Source organism: Phycodurus eques, chromosome 12 (genome assembly GCF_024500275.1).
Source record: "Phycodurus eques isolate BA_2022a chromosome 12, UOR_Pequ_1.1, whole genome shotgun sequence".
In the NCBI taxonomy this organism is placed as follows: Eukaryota; Metazoa; Chordata; class Actinopteri; order Syngnathiformes; family Syngnathidae; genus Phycodurus; species Phycodurus eques.
The window spans coordinates 7,730,315-7,747,062 of record NC_084536.1 but is presented as its reverse complement, the minus strand read 5'-3'; the positions used below and the strand labels follow the sequence as shown (position 1 = coordinate 7,747,062).

The 16,748-nt window shown below is 42.9% G+C and overlaps 1 protein-coding gene across 1 annotated transcript in view; it reads left to right on the top strand.

Moving 5' to 3' along the window:
* Window positions 1–16,748, top strand: part of si:dkey-91i10.2 (uncharacterized protein LOC555224 homolog) — a 31,054-nt gene that overhangs the window by 5,424 nt on the left and 8,882 nt on the right. The window contains exons 3-5 of the mRNA XM_061692123.1: window positions 11,491–11,592; window positions 12,411–13,708; window positions 14,918–15,113. Coding sequence (XP_061548107.1) covers window positions 12,543–13,708; window positions 14,918–15,113 — 1,362 coding nt within the window. The 5' untranslated portion in view covers window positions 11,491–11,592; window positions 12,411–12,542. The remainder of the gene's footprint in view (window positions 1–11,490; window positions 11,593–12,410; window positions 13,709–14,917; window positions 15,114–16,748) is intronic.

Sequence of the window (16,748 nt, the reverse complement as noted above, 5' to 3'; positions counted from 1 at the left end):
GAAGCTTACTCTAAAACTAAACAGAAAACAATTACATGTCTTTATATTTGAAACAATTACACAACATAACAAACAATGCAAAACGCCATAGAGGGGCTAATGAATAGCATCAGTGTCACAGTGTTATAAAACCTTAACAGTGGAGCAACATGTAGAGTAGACACCATATAACAATACTCACAGGCATATATTCTTTATCTTCTGCAGCTTACTGAGGAGCCGAGAGCATCTCCATTTATCCATCCATTTTCTTTACCGCGTATCCCCACTAGGGTCACGGGCTGCTGAATCCTATCCCAGCTATCTTCGGGCGGGAGGCGGGGTACAGCCTGAACCAATCGCAGGGCACAGAAACAAACAACTATCCACACTCACATTCACACCGACGGGCAATTTAGACTCTTCAATCAACCTACCAAGCATGTTTTTGGGATGTGGGAGGAAACCGGAGTACCCGGAGAAAACCCACGCAGGCACAGGGAGAACCTGCAAATTCCACACAGGCGGGGCTGGGATTTAAACCCCGGTCGTCAGAACTGTGAGGCAGATGTGCGAACCAGTCGGCGCCACCATCTCCATTCATATCCAGAAATCCCATCTTACACTGCCCACAGGTGGCCAAAGTGCACACTCCGGAAGGAGCAGTACAATGTCCATTGAATTGAAGCAAACAATGTGGCAAAAAGTATTGAATTTTGTTACATTATATTTAATTATGTCATTAATAGATATACAAATTTTGGATTTACTTGTGAATCCCCATGAAAAGACAAATCCTGAAGCAGAATTTTCTCATTCGAATCAAAACGAGTCAAAGAGTAAAATACTTCTTACTTTATTCTGACAAGTGCTGCAATGTTGCCCATGGGGGCCAACATCTTGACTTAGTGCACATCGCGTGTGCGCATGTACGCATTGTAGTGTCACAGAGATCTCCATGAAGTTTGTTAAAAAAAAAAGAGTTCTTAAGGAGGCTTGCGTTTAGCCAAATAGTAGTAGTTTAGCCTAGTATCAGCAAGCTAGCTGCCAAGGCGGCAGCTTGGTCCGGTCCATGAGGAGTTATGGACCAGACCGAGGATTCTACCTGTGGCCAAGGTACGGTGAGGGATCCTCGTTAAAGTAAGTAATTTGAAACTAAAAAGAAAAATCTTTCTGTACGGAGAAGCGGCAGCTAAAACGCAGGAGTCAAAACGTGTCAGCGTACTCTCTTACCGGTTCACTAGATAGTATTCAAAACATCAAATTGGATTTTTCATTTGTTGGACTACTATTTTGGAATACTACAAAAAGTAACAATTTTGTGATTCGCTAGTCACTCATTACTGTCCATACAAATAACAAAAAGGAGTTTGAGGGTGCGAGTCACAAAAAAACATCACAAACATTTTTGTTGGGAGACAGGAACGGATTCATTGCATTTCCATTCATTTAAATGTGGTAAGATAATTTGAGATACAAGTGTTTTGAGTTAGGAGCGTGGTCACCGAGCGGATTAAACATGTATTTCAAAGCACTGCTGTATACTGTTTTTTTATGGGCAAAGTATAGGCTCTTTGTAATCAAAATATAACTTTTTGTCATCAACTGATGCATTTTTGTACCCAATTATTACACTTTTATGCCCTAAATAGCATTTTGGACCCTAAGAATTGCAATGTTGGGAATCTTTATCAAAGAAGTTGGTGTGTGTCTGTGGTAAGTGGTGTAATATAGCCTTTTTGTAGAAAATAGTGTTTTAATAGTAAAATAATGCCTGTATACAGGGAATGAGCAAAAACATCATATTTTTATGGCAACATTATTTTCAAATAGTATTTTCAAGGCAACACACAAAATTCTCATAGCCTAAAGTTGTCTTTTTTTGATCAAATGTAGTTTTTTTTAATGGCAAAATATTGCATTTCTGTGGGAAACACCCACTTTCCTGTACAATTATATTATTTTGTGACAGGCTGTATTTTTTTAGGGGCAAAGTAGAGCATTTTTGGAACCAAACTACAACTTTTGTGATTCATCCCAGATTGCATTTATGGACCTGAATACATGTTTGTGTCAATGTGTTTGCTTTACGTAACAGCATGCTGCTTCTATGGAGTTCCCTATCCGTTACAGAAGGAAAATTAAATAATGGATGAGGGAAACAGGCCTGCGTACGTGGATATGTGTGACCCATTTACACACGCACACACACACACACACACACACACACACACACAGACACTGTTTTTTGCCAGGTCAGCTGCTGCAGTGTACCACCTGTTCAGGCGGAGACACCCTTGATCTCATGCCTGAAATCTTAATTCTTCACATGTTGGACAATTTGCATGCTTCCACCTGTAAGGGGGCTTTAGGGACAGCTCAGATGGATGGATAGCTTAGACAGACACTTTATGCATCCATCCATACATTCTCTACCGCTTATCCGAGGTCAGGTCATGGGGGCAGTAGCAGGGACGTCCAGACTTCCCTTCCCCAGCCACTTTATCCAGCTCTTCCGGGGGTGATCCCGAGGCGTTCCCAGGCCAGCTGAGAGATGTAGTCTCTCCAGCGTGTCCTGGGTCGTCCCCGGGTTCTCCTCCCGGTGGGACGTGGCCCAATCAGATGCCCTTGCCACCTCATCTGGCTCCTCTCAATGCGGAGGAGCAGCGGCTCTACTCTGAGCTCCTCCCGGATGACCGAGCTTCTCACCCTATCTCTAAGGGCGAGGCCGGACACCCTGCGAAGGAAACTCATTTCGGCCGCTTGTATCCGGGATCTTGTTCTTTCGGTCATGACCCACAGCTCGTGACCATAGGTGAGGGTAGGAATGTAGATCGACCGGTAAATCTAGAGCTTCGCCTTTCGGCTTGGTTCCTTCTTTACCACAACGGACCGATACAAAGTCCGCATCACTGCAGATGCTGCACCTATCCGCCTGTCGATCTCCCGTTCGATTCTTCGCTCACTCGTGAACAAGACCCCAAGATACTTGAACTCCTCCACTTGGGGCAGGTTCTCATCCCCGACCCGGAGAGGGCACGCCCCCCTTTTTCCGACTGAGGACCATGGTTTTAGATTTGGAGGTGCTGATTCTCATCCCAGCCGCTTCACACTCGGCTGCGAACTGCTCCAGTGAGAGTTGGAGATCACGGATTGATGAAGCCAACAGAACCCCATCATCTACAAAAAACAGAGATGCATAACTGAGGCCACCAAACCGGACCCCCTCTAGGCCTCGGCTGCGCCTAAAAATTCTGTCCATAAAAATTAAATTCACAAATATTACATGCATACTTCAACACATAATATCCGGAAAATAAAATCTTTTTAAATACTCCAGGAATTAATTTAAAAAACTCTATTTTCTAGTATTTTTTAATTATAGTACAACCCCAATTCCAATGAAGTTGGGATGTTGTGTTAAACATAAATAAAAACAGAGTACAATGATTTGCAAATCATGTTCGACCTATATTTAATTGAATACACTATAAAGATAAGATATTTAATGTTCAAACTGATACACTTTATTGTTTTTAGCAAATAATCAGACGTTCCAAAAAAGCTGGGACAGGGTGATGTTTACCACTGTGTTACATCACCTTTTATTTTAACAACATTCAATAAACGTTTGGGAACTGAGGACACTAATTGTTGAAGCTTTGTAGGTGGAATTCTTTCTCATTCTTGCTTGATGTACAGCTTCAGTTGCTCAACAGTCCGGGGTCTCCGTTGTCGTATTTTACACTTCATAATGCGCCACACAATTTCAATGGGAGACAGGTCTGGACTGCAGGCAGGCCGGTCTAGTACCCGCACTCTTTTACTACGAAGCCACGCTGTTGTAACACGTGTAGAATGTGGTTTGGCATTTTCTTGCTGAAATAAACAGGGGTGTCCATGAAAAAGACGTTGCTTGTTTGGCAGCATATGTTTCTCCAAAACCTGTATGTACCTTTCAGCATTAATGGTGCCTTCACAGATGTGTAAGTTACCCATGCCATTGGCACTAACACAACCCCATACCATCACAGATGCTGGCTTTTGAACTTTGCGTCCGTAACAGTCCGGAGGGTTCTTTTCCTCTTGGGCCCGGAGGACACGCCGTCCACAATTTCCCAAAACAATATGAAATGTGGACTCGTCGGACCACAGAACACTATTCCACTTGGCATCAGTCCATCTTAGATGAGCTCGGGCCCAGAGAAGCCGGCGACGTTTCTGGGTGCTGTTGATAAATGGCTTTTGCTTTGCATAGTAGAGTTTCAATAACTGGTTGACCCTCCTTTGGCAGCAATAACCTCAATCAAACGTTTCCTGTAGTTGCAAATCACACTGTCTCATGTACGCAGAAATATTGGCCACAGGTGTACCTAATGAAGTGGCCTGTAAATCAGGAGAAACGTGTTCTTAAACATTACTTTTATTCATCCCACCATAATGAAAAAACAAGAGAAGTAGTCACATGTTTGTTGGGAGCCAAAAAGAGCAAGTTTTTGTGTGTCCGACATCCACTTCACTCGACACCGAGCGGGTCAATATAAGATGAGTCCTCACGCCTGCATGGCTAATTCATGAGGGGCTCAATTATTCATTACTTGGGTCCCTCGCTCGCCACGGCTGCGGGCGGGTGGAGTGGGCGGCCATGTTTTGTGGGAGGGAAAAACCCCATAAGAATCTTCCTTAGGGGATGTGTGGCATTTAAGTCACCTGGGAGATGAACGGCACGCAGCTCAAATAAGTGGAACCAAGGGAAAACAAGAACCCTATTTATTTTCAGAGATTGTCTTTTGATATGAGTCGATATGGTTCAAAGCATCCATCAACGCCTCTCTCAACTTGACGCCTCACTTTTCTCCATAAGGGGGAAAAAAAAAGTGTACTCCGTGTGTCATTATATTAGGATATTTTGACAGAATAAATGCAGATTGAGAAAGCAGTCATCAGGGGCTTTAATTTGAGATACAACACGATGTAGTTTGAAGTCTTCCAAAAACACCATCCTCAAATATATGCCTCACATTTCCCATCATGAAAAAAAATAAAAGAAACTCAGCTCCTCAGAACTGTGAGGCAGATGTGCTAACCTAATCTCGTGTCTTATTTATTGATATATATTTAAGTAGCATAGTTGTTGTAGCTACATCTCCTTGTAATCAATACCTCCGTCAAATCCAAAAACCTTTTGACATTTATTATTGACAACACGAAACTAAACAAATATGTATGACCGCTGATGTCTTCATAAGTTTACATACCCTGGCAGAATTTGTGAAATGTTTTTTTTTTTTTTTTTTATAATATGAATGACGACTGTACAAGGACCATTTTATTATTTTCTGTTTTGTTTAATGATTGCGCTCTTCTGAAATGCCTTACAGTTCAATTTGAATGCCACTAAAAACATAATTAAATGTGTGTTGCATGATCCTTAGTTTTTGTTTAATTTTTCCAACATTGATACATGTAACCAATTCTGCCCGGGTAATCAAACTTATGAGCACAACTGCGTGATGTTCTTTCATGTACTAAATAGAAGTTGGGCTGCATTTCAAAGTAAGAACAAATAAATATAAAGTCAAAGTTGTATGTGTTCAACTAAAGTGCTAAGCTTCATAAAAATACATTTGCGTATCAAACAATTTTACATATTTGAATTTTACCAATGTAACAATTGAACTATTTTAGTTCAAAACCTTAATGTTTTGTCTCATAATGGCATTTCACATTTGCACTTTTAATAAGCATTACATTTCCATTAAAATTTGGGGGGGAGAGCCTCAATTCTTCCAAATGTTCTTTTCCTTTATTGTTAATTTTCTGAACTTTCTCTGTCTTTTACTCCACTTCCATGCTGTCGTCTTTTTCTCTCTCCCCTGCTCTCGCTTTGTCTTTCTGTGTGGTCTGCACGCAGTCAGTGATTACTGCCTGAGATGCGGACTTGATTGGCTGAGTAAATTCACGTGGGATGGCTTAACTCGCATATGATTGGTCTTTACGTTTCATTACTACCATAAAGCCTGTAATGTTGCGCCGCTCAAAATAGAAGTACTCCGTATGTCTTGAATCTTTGGGTATAGGTGTAGGTCCATGTGGGACCGCTTCTGGGTCCGGAAGGAGACCGCGGTCCACCAGTTAGTGACCACTGACCTAAACCATATCAAATCATATCTCAAATTAAAGCCCCTAACAAGTGCTTTCTAGATCTGCAATTATTTGTCAGTATGTCCTCAAATGAGGACACAATAGTGATAAAATACACTTATTCTGCATTTTTTCCAATAATGTGGAAAAAGTGAGGCGTCTATTTGAGAGGGGAATTTACAGATTATTTCAAATGAAATTGTCGTATCTCAAATTAAAGCCCCTAACTTTCTAGTTCTGCAATTATTTTGTAAATATGTCTTCATTGTTCACAATTTTAACGACAAAAATATCAAGTTGAGCGAGAGGCTTTCCGGTTTCCGTGGCAACAACCAGGGTCATTCACGCCGGCGCATGCTCAGTCGGGGCCTCTCCCGCTCGCCGTAACAAAAGCCGGCGAGGGATCTCTCTCTGACTTGACTGAATTGATTCATTCACATGTGGTCTCCGGCGAGGAGGCGAGCAGCAAACGCACAATGTGAGTACAAAAAAATGTCTCGCGGCTTTTGTTTGCTTCGGCAGACCACAGAGGACGATAAAGTAGTTGTTTGTGTGTGTGTGTGTGAGGGGTTTTCCACGTGTGCTTCTGGTCATTGCTTGAGTGAGTCCTTCAGTGCTGTTGTCCAAACGAAGCAGCTGACAAAAGGCGCTGCTTCCAATAATTGATGCTGCCGTGCATGCTGGGAAGTGGGAAGGAAGGATGTCACTTGGGTGGAATGAAAGGGGGTTAGGGATTATTCTTATTTTTTTCACAGTTAGGATTAGGGTTATGATTAAAGGTTTGGGTTAGGGTTTGACTTTGAGGTTATGGTTTGGGGTTAGGAGGATTAGGATTTGGTTTTGAGGTTAGGAATTGGGTCAAGGTTTGGGATTAGGCATCACTGTATTTTGATGGTTGGGGGTTAGGATTAAGGGTACAATGATTAGGATTTGGCTTTATAGTTTGGGGTTAGCATTAGGGTTAGGAGTATTAGGATTTAGTTTTGAGGTTAGGGTTTCGGATTTGGGTTAGGGTTAAGATTTTGTGGTTATTTTACATGGACACAGCCATTATATTGATATTTATCCACAGCATTGAGTCATCATGCACACCTCTGATCAATCCATCAATCATCAAGTGGGGTATTATTATTAATGACAAACTTTCCCCCCACATACCACCTGATACATATCCAGCGCGTGTGTGTGTTTCATGTGTGTGCGTGTGAACGTGAGCAGACTGTCAATGTGGGGACTTGCTGATGTCACCACAATGAGCCTCCGCAGTGATGACAACGTGCAGTAAGCCGACCGTTTAGTTGAATGTGTGCTAAGTATGAATGAAAACAGAAATCAGTGACAATATAAAGATGTAGTGCTGTTGTAAAACCACAATAATACACTATATTTATTGTTAAGTATATAGAAATTAGCATTACTTTCATCGTTAGAGGACATGTTGATTGAAATCAAGAGCGCACTTATCGGGGGCTTTAATTGGATGTATGACTTTATGATATGAATTCATCCATAAACGCATCCCTCAAATAGACATCTCACTTTTCTCCAGTAGGTAAAAATAAAACAGAGAGAATGTGTGAGTGTTTTTTCACCATTTTGTTGTCATATGAGGACATATTGACACTAAAATTGCAAATTTATAAGGCACGCGTTAGGGGCTATAATTTGAAATATGACTTGATATGGTTTCTTGTCAACCATAAACACTTCACTCAAAAAACACTTCGATTTCGGGAGTAAATGCTATTTTTTTTTTCACCATCTAGTCATCATATGAGGACATATTGACAGAATAATTACAGACTTAGAAGGCACTTGTTGGGGGCTTTCATTTGCGATATGACTTGATATGGTTTATAGTCACCCATAAACACTTCCCTCAAATAGACTTCTCACTTTTCCCCATCAGAAAAAAAATGGGTAAAATGGTGTCGCAGTGTCATCATATGAGGACATAACAAAAAATGCAGATCTAGAAGGCACTCATTGGGGGCTTTAATTTGAGATATGATTTAATTTGGTTCGAAGTCATCCATAAACACATCCCTCAAATAAACACTTTGGTTAAGGGAGCTACTGTGTTTTTTCCACTATCATATGATGACATTAGTTGCAGACTTAGATCACATTCATTCATCTTGAGCTTTAATTTGACATATGACTTGAAATGGTGGTGGCACGGTGGCCTCACCTGTGTGGAGTTTGCCTGTTCTCCCCGTGCCTGGGTGGGTTTTCTCCAGGTACTCCGGTTTCCTCCCACATCCCAAAAACATGTAGGTTAATTAAAGACTCTAAATTGTCTGCGGCTATGAATATGAGTGCGAATGGTTGTTTGTTTGTGTGTGCCCTGTGATTGGCTGGCGTCCAGTTCAGGGTGTACCCCGTCTCCTGCCCACAGTTAGCTGGGATAGGCTCCAGCATACCTGCGACCCTAGTGAGGATAAGTGGTACAGAAAATGGATGGCTGGATGGATTTGATATGGTTCGAAGTCATCCATAAACACCTCCCTCAAATAAACACTTCCCTTTTTCGCCATCAAGATAAAAAACAGATAGTAACTGTAAATAGCTCAGTTTTTGGACACTATTGTATATACCGCTAACATTGTTTAATATAATTTTCAACATGCCCCGGCCCTCTCCCATTGTAGTTGAGTAAAATGTTTTTTGTTTTTTTTTTTAAATTACGCCGTCAATCATCCCACACTGCAGGGACGTGGCAGCAGCTGCATGGCAGCCATGTCTGAAAGTGACAGACATGCTATATGCTGTTCTACATCCCAGCATCCCGTGGGATGGGGGGGTTTATGGAGAGGGCGGGGGGTGTAAAGGGTTGCTGATCTACTTTACATTCATGCGTGTGCTGCAGGGTTATGTGAGGAATTTATATTGTTTTTACCCTTTCATTGTCTGCATGTCTCCTGTGGGAAGATTGAAATATGATTGCTCCTAATTAGAGCACATTAGTCTGTTTCACGCAGAGACACCGTATACCCCTTACACACAGGTGTGCTGCTTCAACACCTCTAAATGGGTCATTTTCATATGATTTGATCAATAATGGTAAAGACGTGGCCCACTGAATGAATTAATTAATTTGACTGATATCAGTATTTGAATTCTCGGCAGTTGGCATCCATCAAAAGGTCATAATTGTTTCTAAGGAAATAATATTTGAAGGTAATATTTTTCAAATGCCAAAATGTCCAAAAGGAAGTTTCATGATTTGCAACATGCTTTCTGAAAATGCTAATGACATTTTTGGATATGTCGGATTTTTGTCCTATTGCTTCTTAATATGGCTCATTCATGAAAACTAATAACAAATGCATGTTAGTGTCTTCAGAGTTCCTTTTTTTGGGGTTCTTTCACAAACGGTTCTTCGTTGCTCAAGCATTCTTTGCTGTTAATGCCACCGGAGAGCGCTTTCTTATACGAGAGGGACCTGTGAGCTCAAGTGCCTGATTCTGAATATGTATGAATTTGTGAAAGTGTCGGAACTATTTGCATGCCTTTGCCGTGATTATGATTGTATAAAGACACGAGTTTAATGAGTTAGGATCATCTATGTACTTGTATCTGCAGAGTTTGAAGGGCAACACACAATTTGTTCAAGTCATGTTTATGTCTTTCCCATTATGATTGGCTTTAGTATGAATACCTAAAACTTTATATCATGAATAATTACTTTGGCCTTTATTTAAGACTCTCGATGGTGTATTGTATACACCAGGGAGAAGAGCCATTTTCCATGTTCCTTCTTGAACTCTATGATGCTGGTCGCCTTTTATTAATCAAGTGGCCGACACTAGAAACTTTGTCGTATTGTGCAAAACAGGTTCCAACGGACAACGAGGCGTAGTCACTAATGACAAAAAAGCAAAAATCCTCCCAGTCTGCTAGGCAACATTCAAACAAACAAGTTGGGGCAACATCGGCGTGACATCCCGTCAAAAGGAGAAGAGCCATTTTCCATGTTCTTTCTTGAACGCTATGCTGTCAAAAGTCGGGCCTTTGAAATATAAAAGCACGCCCAGTCTTACCATACATACTTTGGCCTTATGGCTACTTATTTAGCAGTCACACTGAAACTATTTTGTGCTTGTTTATTGAGTGCAACTGTTAAATAAGACACAAAAGTGCGGTGGCAGTGTGTTATTATTCTGCTCTTTTAAATTGGAGGTCTGACTTCTGACAGGATGTGTTTGGCAGATATTGCCTTACTGTGGCAGAGCAGACCTTCAAGTTTATACAGAAGTTAGAAAATGCTTAGGATGAACCACGAAACGAATGGCCAGGTCACAAGTTTTTCAATTCAAACCGGAACAAAATCCAGATGCAGAAATTGTCGAAAACCGAATCATCCGAAAACAAGGGCACGTGACCGCTGAGGTTCCACTATGCTTCTAATATTTTGGACCATCTTATTTAGCGACATGTTGTTGTCAGGACAGCGACACTTGCTTTCAACACGACAGGTTGTCGTGGACAAGGTTGGTGAGAAGTGACCGCCGGGTGTTAAAACTTCACACCCCTGCACTGGGATTTTCAGCAGTACCCTTTCACATAGCCACTTTCTTGCCTCGCATAGTATTTCCCCAAAGCGAGGAACATTATGGGGAAATTTGTCCCTTCATCCACCTTTCACACAATACATGGCAAAAAGGCAGATTTTTTTGTCTGGCTTCGACAGGGAGCATTAAGAGTACGAGCGCCTTGAGAAATAATAATATAAAAATAATAATAATAATAACAAATAATATTGTTGACCATCTTATTTAGCTATATAATGACGGGACAGTGACAGTTTCAACTCAACCGCGCGGGAGAATTGAGTGTAGGGTGTTTTTAACCGCTATTCCCGTTCACACAGCCTCCATCCTACCTCCAATACTCCACCCTACAAAAGCTGTGAAATTTCAGGGCGGCTGTGCTGACCGCACAGAACAAAGCGGAAAATTGCTGTCTTCAACCGGCAGCGTGAAAGGGACTTTTGAGTACTTTGACTTCATGGAAAAAAAGTGGATGTAAGGTGGAAAACTCCACGCGGCCTCCGTCCCACCAACAACGTTCCCACCTTACTAACGCTAGGAAATTCCCAAGTAATTCTCGGGAAATGTCCTGTCTTTAACAGGCAGTGTGAAAGGAGCTATTGAGAACTACTTCTATTTTTGACCACCTTATTTAGCAACATGCTAACACCAAAGCAGTCTTTTGCCCCATGTCACTGGACTGTGCCCAGCACCTTTCTGGCAGCTGTGTGAAAAGCAGTAGTTGGCATTCAGGTTTGGTTTAGTGGTATCAGAATACAAGTGTACCATATCAGCAGTACCACATTAAGTCGTGTGTGTGTTTGTTCTCTCTAAGGCTTCCAGAAGAGGTGCATTGTGGGATGCGAGTCACCGAGGCGCCAGAGGAGGAGGACCGCAGCGGAACCCTGGAGGCCAGATGAAAAAAATTCATCATGAGGTAAGTTAACACGACATCCCAAGAAGAAACAAGACAAGACGGTTAGGTAACAACGTCATTTTAGATCTGATGTGATCAGATGACAAACCCACACCGTACCATGCAAATTTCGCAATTAAGCGTTGTCCATCTGCAAGGCAATAACGCAAAATCTTACCTTGTGAATGTCTTATTTCTAGTTGAAAACAACTTACTTTATTTAATTTTAAGACTTGTTTTAAAATAGAAAATCTTATTTTACCAATCGTATCAAGTTCATTCATAGTACTTCGATTTTCATTGATTTTTAGGGAGAAAAACTTGCAGTGTGGCAAGTATAGTCTGTTCAAATTCGGTGGCAATTGGGTGAATTGCTTAGCTGGAAATTTTCAGGAATTACGAGTCCTGAAATTTGCCATGAAATGGCAGCTTCAAAGCAAAATGGCCAATTGCCTGTTCACTTCCGGGCATGGGTCTTTGAGACTTTTTGGTGAGTCCTGTCATCGTAGATATGTCCACCGAGTTTCATATTGATTGGTGGAACCGGTGTGAGGGGCTGATTATTATTTTTTTTTTTTTTCATGAACGAGCGAGCACCTGTTTTTTTTCATTGCGAAGCGTCAAAACCTTCAAACCAAAATGGCGGACCACTTGGTCAGTTCGGTTCACGGGTCCTTGAGACTTTTTCCACGTCTTGTCATGATTTTCATATCTGCAGGATTTCATGTCAATCAGTGAAACTGGTTTATTTTTGGTGGTTTTGTGTTGATTGGTTAAAATGGTATGGTGGGCTACTTTTTTCAAAATTTTCAGGGGCTACCGATCTATTTCCTTTGCAGGCCTGTCGACTGTAAGTGTGAGGGACCCTCACCCAGGCCTTGCCAGACGTGAGGCCTTCACCAACATGTAACCACCACGCCTTCACTACCACACCCTCTAGCAGCCCACCACTTGGCCACCACCCCTTGGAGATGGAACCCTGCGTCTCCCACCTGCCCCCGTCCGCAAACCCCCTTTCCGCCTTCCCCCGGCACCGAGTCTCCACCCACTATCCCGGACCACAGTGGTTCCCGCTGGCGTCTCGGTGTAACAGCAGCACTTTTCTGTCTAACTTGAGGCACAGCCCCGGTCAGGCGGGCCCCGCAGGGACAATGCCGGGAGTTTCTTTGGACGTCCCGATGGGGGGACGGCCATACCGGAGTATGGAGAATCTGAACTGGAACCCGGTACTGGATTCAGGTCTGTGCTCATCCAGTGAGTTTATTGTGCGCTACATGGCCACCAGTCACTGGTATGACGGGCCCCCGGATGGGTCCAACCCAGAAAGCCTGGCATACTACCCCCGACATGGTCCCCGCAGGAAGGATGTACCAATTTTCCCACAGTTGCTTTTCCCCAGTCGGGTGGACGAATGGGACGCCAGGAAAGGTCTGAGGGAAAAGCTTCGCCTCCAGAGTGCACGGTCGGCAGTGGAGCCTTTGAAGACTGTTCCCCTGCGAACCACGGACTCTGCCCTTGTTGAACTGAACCCAGGGTGCCGGCCGGCCGGGAGCATGCGTCTCGCCTGCCCCCAGGAGATCAAACAGGAAGTCTTGAGGAGACTTCAACTGCGACGGCAGAACAGCACCCCCAACCTGGCTCTCCACGGGGCCCCGCACAGCCCAAAAGTGCTCCCGGTGTCCCGCACAGCAGGCCCCATTTTGGGCGTCGATAACGGACCCCTGCAAAGCGGTCCTGTGGGACGTCTGTACATCCCCACCTTTGAGGAGTTCAAGAGGATGAGGATGAAAGAGCAGAACCAGAAGTCCACAGCAGGTTCTGAGGACTCCGGTCCCCAACGGGTAGGGACTCCCTCCTCCGGAACGGGTTCTCCGATCCGCACAGGCCCCTCTGCGCGGCCCCCACTGCAAGCGTCTTCAAGCCAGGGAGGAACCGGTGATAATGCCCGGCGTAGGAGGTGCAGTCTGGAACCGGTCGGGTCGGTTCTGCTCCGGGCCAGCAGGGACCACGGAGGGCGGCCCTCCAGTTGCTGCCCCGCACTGCTCCTGGAGGGAACGGACCTGTCCAGCTACGGCGCCAAGATCTACAAAATGAAGGATGGCCTCATTGGCTCAGCTCTGGACCTCATCAAGAAGAGGTGAGCCAGGGAGGCGGGCTTGTTTCCCAAAATGTCCTGACTGTTCCATATATCCCCATATCGATATCTGATGCTTGTGTATCAATACTGTACCATTAAAGAACACGTTAGACCACAATATTGGATGCTTGTGTAGCAATACCATACGTACATCTCCATATCGATATGTCAACATTTTGTACTTAAACTTTACTGTTAAAGAACACTATACATATTTGATTCCTTGTATATTGATAAGACACTATCAATTATTTATTTAACACTTGTCTGTCAATATGGTATCATAAAAGAACATGATACAAAACATCCTTTCAACCGCTTATGTATCAATACTTTAGCTGTAGCTAACAATAATTTGAATAATCTGTCGATTATGGTCTCGATTAATCGGTGAATCCGATCAAAAACAATTATTTTGATTTCCATCCCTTTATTCAAAAAAACATTCTTTCAAATTGACAGTATAAAAATTGCACAAACATAAATTGATTATGATTCAGTTAATGGTTTGGTCTGTAACAACTGTCAGAAAATCTGCGAAAATTGTTTTCCAAAGTAAAAGAAGGTGTTTGCAAATGTCTTATTTTGATGAAACAAAGATGATCAGCCTGCTTTCATAGAAGACTACAGAAATCCGAAAATATTTACCAATGGGAGGCTGAAGTGGATTTCGATCATTTTAAGCTAAACAAGGTCTCTAAACAATCGATCATTGAAAAAGTTGTCGATTAAGTTGCCAGTCGATTAGCACCTCTAATCGATACTGTATGGGAAAACACTGCAAGTATATGAAAAGTGATATTTGATGCTTGTGTATCGATACCACACATCATGATATCGATATTTGATGCTTGTGTATCAATACGATTCATTATAATATTGATATTTAATGCTTGTGTATCAGTACCGTACTGTAAAAAACATGACACGATACATGACAATAATAATATCTTGACGCTTGAATATTTATGGTGCACTGTAGAACATGATACACCACAGTTTTTGACCCTCGTGTATCAATACGATACATTACTATATCAATATGGTACCATAAAAAGATGATACATCCTGATACCAATCTTTGTTGCTTCTATATCGATACTTTATCATAAAACACAATACATCACAAAATCGATATTCGACGTCACAATATCGATAGTTGACACCCATGTATCAGCCTTCCCTCACCCCCCTCGTTCCCCCCACCAGCTGCAGTGCAGACATCTCCTCCGAGGCCCCCGTCAGGCTGTCAGCTGAGCGGGACAGAAACGCCCCCGACACCCCACCCTGGCCCCCCGCCGCCGTCGCCATGGCAACCGCGGCAGGAGCCGAGGCTGGCCACCAGACGCCCGCTGCAGAAGAAGAGGACGAAGAAGACGGCGAAGGCGAGAAAGCGAGAGAATGCGTAAGGAGGATTTTTTTTGTTTGTTTTTTTTAGTTATGGTGCGCGCGTGCGTGTGTGTGTGTGTGGTTCGGTGAGGTATCGCCGGCGGCAGCGGCTCAGCTCGCGATCTGTCGCCGTTCAAGGATGGCGAGGACACTGCGACAGATGTACGCGCCTATGCAGAGATGTGCGTGTGCATGTGTGGAAGGAAATGTGTGATGAGCTACAGAAAGGGGGGAAAAGGGGGGATTATTTCCACCCCTGGCCACTCGTCCGTCCATCCATCCATCCATCCATTCATTTTGCAGCATTCCTGGGGTCAAACACGCAGACTCACTCACACCGTTTCCCGCTAACACCATTTAGCTTTCCCATCCGGTTAATACGTTGGAAGAAAAAGAAGAAGAACAAGGTGAGAGGGGGACAGGAAATGAAAGTAGAATTATGTAACAGCCATGGCCCAAAATATTGGGGGGGGGGGCCCCAATGTAGCACTGCAAGTCATAATTATTTTAATAATTGATCAATCTGGCAATTATTTTACAGATGAATCACATTCACAAAAACGTTTAAAATTCCCATCCCTTTAACAAAAGCGGGACGTTATTTCAAATTGACAGTGCATGAAATGCACACAGAAATTGATTATAATTCAGTTCCTGGTTTGGTCCATAACATCTTGTCAGAAAATTTTGAAAAATATTGATCATTGTTGTCCAAAGTCAAAACGGATGTTTACAAACGCCTTATGTAGATTCAACACAAAGAAAATCAGTCTGATTTCATGGAGGACTACAGAAATCTGACAATATGTACTGTTGAGGCTGAAATGCCGCGGATTTGGACAATATTTATGTGGAAAATTTCAAAATTACTTGAAACCTACAGTCCCCTCCAAACGTATTGGAACGGCAAGGTCAATTCATTTGTTTTTGTTGTATGCTTAAGACATTTGGGTTTTAGATCAAAAGATGAATATGAGACAACAGTTCATAATTCCAGCTTTTATTTCATGCTATTTACATTTAGATGTGTTAAACAGAGCACCTTTTGTTTAAAGCCACCCACTTTTCAAGTGAGCAAAGTACCGGAACAGACATGATTAAATTAAGTTAAAGGGAAAAACATTGAATATTTGGTGGCATAACCCTTACTTGCAATAACTGCATCCTGCTGCTACCATCATGAGTTACATCATCAATAAAGACGAGCGAGCCCGTTCCAGAAGCAGCCGTGCAAGCTCTCTCAAAGTCTTCTTTGAACAGTGTCCTGTGATACCTTCACCCTTGCCCTGCGGAGGTTGGCAAACTATTTTGCCTGGCAATTTAAAGGAAAATGCATCCAAACTAATTGGGAGACGCTTCATGCAACAAGACAATGACCCAAAACACACTGCCAACACAGCAAAGGACTTCATCGGGGTGGGGGGGGGGGGGAGTGGAAGGTCTTAGACTGGCCACGGCAATCACCGGCGCTTAACTCAATAGAGCTTGCATTTTACTTCCTGAAGAGGAGACTGAAGGGAGAAAGGCACAAACAAGAACTGAAAGAGGCTGCAGTAAATGGCCAAGAAAAGCATTTCAAATGAAGAATGCAGCAGTCTGGTGAAGTCACTGGGTCGCGGGCTTGATGCAGTTATTGCAAGTAAGGGTTATG